This window comes from Eimeria mitis, genomic scaffold (genome assembly GCF_000499745.2).
Source record: "Eimeria mitis Houghton genomic scaffold, Emh_scaff1914, whole genome shotgun sequence".
In the NCBI taxonomy this organism is placed as follows: domain Eukaryota; phylum Apicomplexa; class Conoidasida; order Eucoccidiorida; family Eimeriidae; genus Eimeria; species Eimeria mitis.
This window is the reverse complement of record NW_024015099.1, coordinates 1296-9257: the sequence shown is the minus strand read 5'-3', so window position 1 is coordinate 9257 and position 7962 is coordinate 1296. Positions and strand designations below refer to the sequence as shown.

General features: G+C 50.0%; 2 protein-coding genes across 2 annotated transcripts; both read right to left on the bottom strand.

Annotated features, from left to right (window-relative positions):
• Positions 1–477: 477 nt before the first annotated feature.
• EMH_0045770 (uncharacterized protein) lies at positions 478–2486 on the bottom strand (the record flags this gene model as incomplete). Its single annotated transcript, XM_038022379.1, is given in 6 exon segments — positions 478–518; positions 522–948; positions 1221–1227; positions 1231–1291; positions 1527–1660; positions 2272–2486. Coding segments are annotated over 6 exon segments (885 nt in total).
• A 1981-nt stretch (positions 2487–4467) lies between these two features.
• On the bottom strand, positions 4468–7130 carry EMH_0045760 (uncharacterized protein; the record flags this gene model as incomplete). Its single annotated transcript, XM_038022378.1, is given in 8 exon segments — positions 4468–4803; positions 4901–4998; positions 5105–5431; positions 5435–5437; positions 5575–5907; positions 5958–6052; positions 6056–6742; positions 6985–7130. Coding segments are annotated over 8 exon segments (2025 nt in total).
• Between the last annotated feature and the right edge of the window lie 832 nt (positions 7131–7962).

Below are 7962 nucleotides of genomic sequence, written 5' to 3'. Positions count from 1 at the left end.
AAGGGTAGTAGTAGACAGAATGGAACACATCCACAACAAGCTTCTGCATCGGGATTTTCAACAGCGAAAGAAAGCCGGCTATCAAGTGGATGGTTCCCACAATCTTTCCGAAGTGAGAGGACGAAAAGGTGTCCGACACAAAACAGTAGCTCTGTGAGCTGTAAAACGAGACGTAGCAAATATAAAGGATTGCTGAAAGGTATGCCGTAAAGAGCGCTGGAATCATGCTGAACCCGTACGCCAGGGTGATGCATGCATTCAGGAAGAACAGAATCGGCATAATGCCAACCATGTCTACGACTTTGCCTATTACCTGAAATAGAAAAAAGACATACACAAAAAGAGCTCTCGAGTTGCAGGAGCTCCAGCAACAAGTTTACTATGCTCTATCCTACAGTCTTCAACTTGAATGAACTGTTCATCAAGGGAGTGCACACTATACGTGTATCAACGTGAGAAAGTTTATTCGCTCTGCACTTACAATGCAAGGGAAGAGGGAAAAAGGCAAGGCAGCTCCCNCAACGTGAGAAAGTTTATTCGCTCTGCACTTACAATGCAAGGGAAGAGGGAAAAAGGCAAGGCAGCTCCCATGAAGTCGTTAACCTCCTTTCCGAGTAGATTTTCGGCTGCCGTGGTGAAGAACGCATACATGATGGCTTTAAGGATGGAGTAGACCACGATACAAATAGCATACGGCGACGTGAATTGTTTAATGAATGAGGCAGGCTTCTCTTCTTTTACTGCAGCTAGCTGGTCCAGTGTCTCTGCGTTCCCTGCACCTCCCGTTGCAACGCTCATCCTCGTTGCTTGGTAGATGGCGGGCACCTCTTCCGTGTCGTCGGCGATGGATTGTCCAGCTTTATTTTGTTTTTCATCTTGAGTTTTTTTATCCTCGTCGACCCCGTCTTCTTCATCCCTGATCTTCTTTCCGTGTCCTGCGGCAGCCCCCTGCCGAGGAACATCAAGGAAATTTTTTCCCTTGCGAGACGGCTCGGAAGCATTGCCCCCCCCGTGTGTCTCGTGTCCATACAGCGGCCACTGGCCTTCATGAAAACTGCTAAAACTGTCACGCCATGCGTGGGCTTCTATGGAAGCGAACGAGTCGTTGACCCTTTGGATAGGGTGGTGGTACTCCCCCCCTTGTTCCATCTCCGTAAATTCGTTCCAGGGCTTGAAGTGCTTGTATGGGATCAAGAATAAGGACACGATGAAGCACAAACCTGGAAANATTCGTTCCAGGGCTTGAAGTGCTTGTATGGGATCAAGAATAAGGACACGATGAAGCACAAACCTGGAAAGCGCCATACACAAGCACACAAAAAATATCCTATACATGTGTCCAGTACATACCAATAGCATACAGCGGTGCCAAAGTAGCATTTAGCCCTTGTGGAGCATACAGGCAAAGAAGAAACCACCATGCACGCAAAAAGGCGTAGAGGCAAAATCAGCATATTTCAGAAAAACACCACGCAAAAAAAAAGAAGGGAACTGAAGGACGGGGCAAGAACAGATATTGAACGCACCCGGTCCCACGAGGGCGTAACCTAGGCAAACTTCCCTCAGACCTATTCCTGGATTCGCCATCTCTATCTTGTCCAAGATTGTCGGCACAGCAAAACTGGCGCTCTTGGATGCTCCGAGTATGGCCACGATAAGCCTGTAAGGCAACATTCAAAAGTAAAGAAAGTGCACAACATAACATAAGCCGAAAAGCTAGTCAGGTGGGACGAAATGTACAACTACTCTGCAGTTTAATCGAGCGTACCCTTCATGTCCAGGGAAAAGGTTAGCTGAAGAGAGGAGGGGTAAATACCCTATGTCTGATCCTATCCCCATACATATGAATGCTGCAANAGGTTAGCTGAAGAGAGGAGGGGTAAATACCCTATGTCTGATCCTATCCCCATACATATGAATGCTGCAATGTAAGTCTGCGATGACTTGGACGCGAAGGTAAGCAATAGCCAGGCAAGTGCGTTCATTAGTTGGCCAAATGCAGCTGTTACGCGCGGCCCCAGGTAATCAAGCAAGAGGCCAGCTGCGAGAGAGAATGAGAATGCGAAAGCCAAACATGTTACAAATATATTCCCAACTGCTGAGTTTTGTTCTTCACATATATACCGCTTCCCCAACAGTCTCATATCTGGGTTACCGTCAGCCAAGTATTGGTCACACAGCCAAGCATACGCGTCAGCCCTGAAGAGCAAATTTGAAAGGTTTGGCCAGGCGAAGTATACACGAGCAGTCAAAAAGGCGTAAATAACGTACGTCACCAACACGAAATAACGCCCAACTCCACACGGCAGCTTCTGGTTCTTTGCCGCCAGGACGGCGGGTGTGTTCTCCACATGATCTATCGCATTATTTATGAATCTTCGCACAAATGAGCAAAATCCCTTCTTCTTGTCTCCATCAGAAGAGGGGGAAACGTTGTTGGAGCCACCGGCTGGCCGGCTCGGCAACTTGGCCGCGGGAGCTGGCATTTGCTCGATGTGGGAAGGCGACAGTGCTTCCGCCGAGTGAAAGTTGTGAAGGGAAGTGCCAAAGATCTCGAAACATAACACAAGATTCAGAAAGTAGGTAAAATCGACACGGAAAACGAAGCAGGGCCGAAATTCTGTGCGCCAAGCGAACGGATGGATGCAATCCCCCCGGTCTTGCGTGCAGCCCAACAGTTCCGTTTGAAGGTCTGTTCCTTCTTAAAAGATGAAACTTTATCACAACTGGGACTTCTTCTACGGGTTTAAAGCGAAATGTCAGTAGTGTATANAGGCCAATTCAAGCAACTTGCTGTTGGCTCCGTCGCAAATTAGAAAACTCCAGGTTTCATGAGAAAGTATTCAACTTTTAAATTGTACTTTTGTGAATGGGTCACCGCTGTTAGGCAGCTGAGAGACTGCAAGCCTGCAAGCCTTCGGGTGGGGCTTGCAAGCGTGAAATCGAACAGCGAGCCGTTGCGAGCTGTAACCGCAGGATGCCGGAAAAAGGCGAGAAACACGGCCAATTAAGAGGCAAACAGTATATTATTATACAACTTGTATGAAATGAAACTAAGTAACACCGTCCCTTCTACTGTTAATGCGCCTGCCCCCCTCTTCCCCACAGCAAGGACTTCGGGTCCGCGGCCAGGCAGCTGAAAAGCAACTGAGGTGCAAAGGTGTACATCCCATGCGTTCTCCTCGTTCTTCGCGTAAATTAACTGTAGAAACTAACTATAGGGTTTATTGCACTCAACCAGACATGCCTAGAAACACGCCAATGCACCGGCGGGAGCCGCGATGCCGTTGTGTGTGTGTGACTGGTGTCCTCGATCTTAGTCGGGAACAGTTGTATGCTGCGGTATAGTCAACACACTAAGCAGAATAATTATTGAAAAGCAGCTGACATCTGTCTTGGTCTCTATCCACCTTGGGAAGAGTTACAAAGTGACCTAGGCCTCGTGCTTCGTGAGTGCGCCCTCCATGGGTAGGGACGAACGTTGCAGCAATTCCTACTGCGAAGCAGAATAGTTAGTGAAAAGCAGCTAGCCTCCTCTGACTTCAAGCCAACTCCACATGAAAGCACACCAAATTCACGCTTCGGNGTGAAAAGCAGCTAGCCTCCTCTGACTTCAAGCCAACTCCACATGAAAGCACACCAAATTCACGCTTCGGAACATGCACCAACGAACCGGGTCACAGGCAAAACAGTTCCTCGGCTCTACTTAGCCAGCAAGCGTACGAATATGGGTTCATCATACCTGTGAGTAGCTCTGTTAGAAGAGGCGTCGTCTGTCCTAACAGAGCTATTCCTGCATCATATGCGGACGGCATTTTACATATATTGGAGCCACATTTGTTACATGTAGTTGCAGATGCATCTTCCTCTTGTTAGTTGTTGTAGCTCCGCAAGGGTTTGAGCATGCGCGTACGTCTGCGGGACGGTGACTTTCATGTTGTAGTTTAGCTTGTTGCAAGCTTCAGGACCTTGCTGTATAATACAGTACATGCAAAAATGCAGCTATAGTCGCGCTGATTACTGCAGACAGTTTTGCTGCAGCCTTTCCCGTGCTTGCACAGCACTTGTTCAAGAGGCGTTGAATATTCTCTGGGGCCGTTGACGACGAATTTAACGCACTTCTGTGAGCGTGCGTTGATCTGGTTCTTCAAGGACGTCACTGCATTGAACTCATTTCTGGAGCGTTGCCCGTCCGTTGCGGCAGATGCAGGCAGCGGATACGGTTCATCTTGATTCAGTTGTATTTGGACCTTATTCTCTAAGGATCGCATTCGTTCTTTTCTACAGCTCGCTACGCCTTCTAATATGTCCTATGTAAGCAGTAAAACCTGAATGGCTCCTGTTCTCTGAGGGCCTTCACCTCAGAACACGCTGACAACGCGAGTACCCCAGAACCCTGAACTTCACCTTCGCATTGTTTAAAACAAATTCGGCTCTCACTAAACCGATATGATTCGTAGGTCGTGCCTACGGCTGGATAGAGAGCTTTTTCTTCTTCTTGAATTTACCATCCGGTGCAGCCTTCCGCTTAGGGGGAAGAACAGAGGTGCCAGCCTGCTGCTCCCTGTCGAGGCGCCCAGCTTTTCGGCTACTGTGTGCCCCTGTGCTTGACGAAGAAGCAGTTGAACTGTCGCTGTCGCTGTCTCCGTCGTTCCCTCTTTCCAGCTCTGAACTGCTTGCGTCCGATTCGCTGCCGCTACTCTCGCTTGCTGCTTTCTTCCTTTTTAATGCGCGTCGCCTTACTCCGCCAGCCGCCTCCCCCGCTCCAGCTAGAAGACATGTGAGCTTCTGCTTGAGAAATACCTGCATCACGTGACACGCACCCACTTATGGGATTTGTGCTGCTTTTGCTGCGGCAGCTGGATCAGTATGCTTGCAAGACACGAAACAGCAATCTCACCTTTTCGCACAGCTTGCGCGACTTCGCATTGAATACGTAGGCGTAACGACCCAATCCCACAGCAATAAGGTGTTCCCCAGCAGGATCTAGTCCTAGGCCTGCAGCACAGAAACAGGGGAAATATACACGCTGGAATTTCCGCAGAACGCTTACGCGCCAGAGCCCCATGTCTAAACAGCAACAGGGGATGTAAGTAATCCGCACCGACGATTGCTCCCATGACTCCTTTAAACCCTCCGAAAGGAACAGCGGCAAGCTGCAAATCCGCGCATGCAGCGGTGGAAACTGGGTGATCGTTCTTCTTCGACGAACGCCTTTCTCTTTGCTTATCCAGCATCGCAGCGATAAGCTTTCTCTTTACTTCGGGTGGATGATCTACCTGCGGGATATCATCGAGCGAGCGGTAAGATGAAGGGTTGTACTTAGGACAAGTCTTATCAGCCAGACGCAGCAAGGCAGAGCCGCTCTGCACTTGTATGCCGTAGACCATCCCATACGAGTCCGCATAGTAGACGGTGGCAGAGTCTTTGCNCCGCTCTGCACTTGTATGCCGTAGACCATCCCATACGAGTCCGCATAGTAGACGGTGGCAGAGTCTTTGCCGCTGCAAGATGCCAGCAATTCATGAGCTGCTTTGGCTGCTGCAGTGCCTTCGCAGCTGTCATGATTGAGACCTCCAGGAGAGTTTTTTTTCTTGGACAAAAGGCCATCGTCGTCTGCAATTTTGGCAGATGCCTGGCTCGTCTTGGGTTCGCAGCTGGTGCAAGAAGCTGCAGCCTCTGCCGCGCGAGCCAGTGCTGTCCGGATGCCCATCTTGCTCTGCAACACCTCATCTGTAGGGCGGACGCACAGGGCAGTGACGGGCCGCTTCTCCTGCGTAGCCTCGCAAAGTTCTAGCACAGGCCGGCGTTGGCAGCGTAAGTCATAGAAACGCATCGCTCCCTTTGCCGTGCCCACGCCCAGCACCATGGGGTGTATTGGTAGCAGCCAGTCTATCTGAGTCACCGCTACATCACACCGTAGCCCAAGGAAACTAGGCTTCACATTCTTTGCGCACCAAATGGTCTTTCCATAGTCAAGATCCACAACCTTCGCGTCGTTTTCCTTTCCGCCGAAGGCCAGTAGACTATGGCAAAAGGGATGGCTGCTGGCNCCACAACCTTCGCGTCGTTTTCCTTTCCGCCGAAGGCCAGTAGACTATGGCAAAAGGGATGGCTGCTGGCGGCAGCTATGGGGGCTGGAAGCAGGTACGCAGCTCTACAGCAAAACGAGTTGCTTTTGGTCGCTGTCTGCACAGCGCAAGGCTCAGCATTGGGATTCTTCTCTATGGGAAGAAACTGCACTGTCACGTCCTCTATCTCCCCATCAACGGCCTCCTCAAGAGATGCGGCAGCTTCTCCTGGATCACTTGGCGTCTCGAGAAGACGTGTGTGGAAACATTCTTCCCACTCCACCACGCAGGCATGACCCTTTTGGCCAATGGCAAGCAACAACCTGCTGGAACTTGTGCTGCAGGCTGAGTCCTCTGCTGCATCGGCTTCAGCTTCTGTGGGTGATGGCAGCAGGGCATCGCGCAGCGATGCTTCGCCCGGTGTTACACCGCTCGCCAGCCATGATTTGCAAAGCAGCGAACGCGTGTAGGCGCGTGATTTCGCTGATCCAATTAGTGAAAGAGCTACAGGTGCTGACGGCAGCTGGAAGGATCGCAAAGGCAGCTGAAGGGAACCCACTCCCGCAATAGATGCAGCATCAAGAGGGGCCTCACAAACGACATTAGATGTTGCGAACGCCTCCACGGATCCGCATGCACGGCCAACTGCAATCTCCGAAGCCTCTCTTCCGCTGTGCAAACATACACAGTTCAGTTCACTCAACGGGGTTCGACTCTTTATCTGTGCTTGTGATTATTTCGTCAATCTTCTACTGCGGAGTGAAGCAGTACTAGGGCACTGAGGTCATTGTACACTGAAATTCAATACAAACGTGCAAGGTTCGCCTCACCCTAACAACAGACGGGAAAGCTAGAGTGTTGCTAGTATGCGTCATAAACTGAATGCAAAGCTTTCTTCTGTTTACAGACTTACCCTGAAGCTCCTGCCCAACAGAGGGAAGTGACAGCCAAAGAACGGTTCTGCTTGGCCCTCTTTATAATGCGTGTACGCCGGGTATCGGCGGACAGCCAAGAGAGCTCCTTGCACAGGCCCGAGTGATCCCCCACGACGAATTCCATCCCCATAAGGTCCTTGTCCACCACGAAAGGAGCCACCACCCTTTTCAACTCAACCAAAGTTTTTCCACTGGAGAGAAATCCACTGCGGATATCTATCCCTTCTCCTATACAGCGAGGGTGGGCTTGGGGCTACTGCAGCCCATAGTCAAAAGACCCTTGAAGCGATACAGGTAGAACACTCAAATGACCAGGAAATCCTATGCTTTTAAATAATTTATACAAAAGGCAAATAAAAAATCAACCTTCGTAATGATGGATTATCGAGATCATGTGAATATACGAGGGGCCCATAGGGAACGGCCCCACAAGCCACCGTCATTGCAGTGGATCCTCACTCAGTAGAAAACGGCTCCGCTTAACATTAAACATAGTTGTTATTCAGACAATTCACCTTATAAATAGAGAATATGAACCACTTATTCTGGTGCAGGCTCGATCAAAGCAGCTTCTCTCGAGTCCAGGTGAACCATGCAACGCTACACACACAGGAGCCTTGCTAGCTGTTTGAAACAACATTTCAAAATAGGCATACTGAAACTGTGCTGCTGAACAGTGAAGGGTCAATAATTCAACAGGTCGATCGGTACAGCATGAGTTATAGGCAGCAACTGCAACTTCACCTGATGCGCGACTCCTCGTTGCTGCGTGCAAGTTCACGTGCCTATGCTTTATAGATTTATTATAAGTTAGCCTGTGACCAACTGATGCATTTGGGGGGAGAGATTGCAGTGCATAGGTACCTCCTCTTCATGCTACCGTAATAGAAGTCGCTGCAGCAGACAAGCCGGCCACCTCTCGCTTGCCTTTCCGGAGGCGTGAGGCCTCTGTGGGC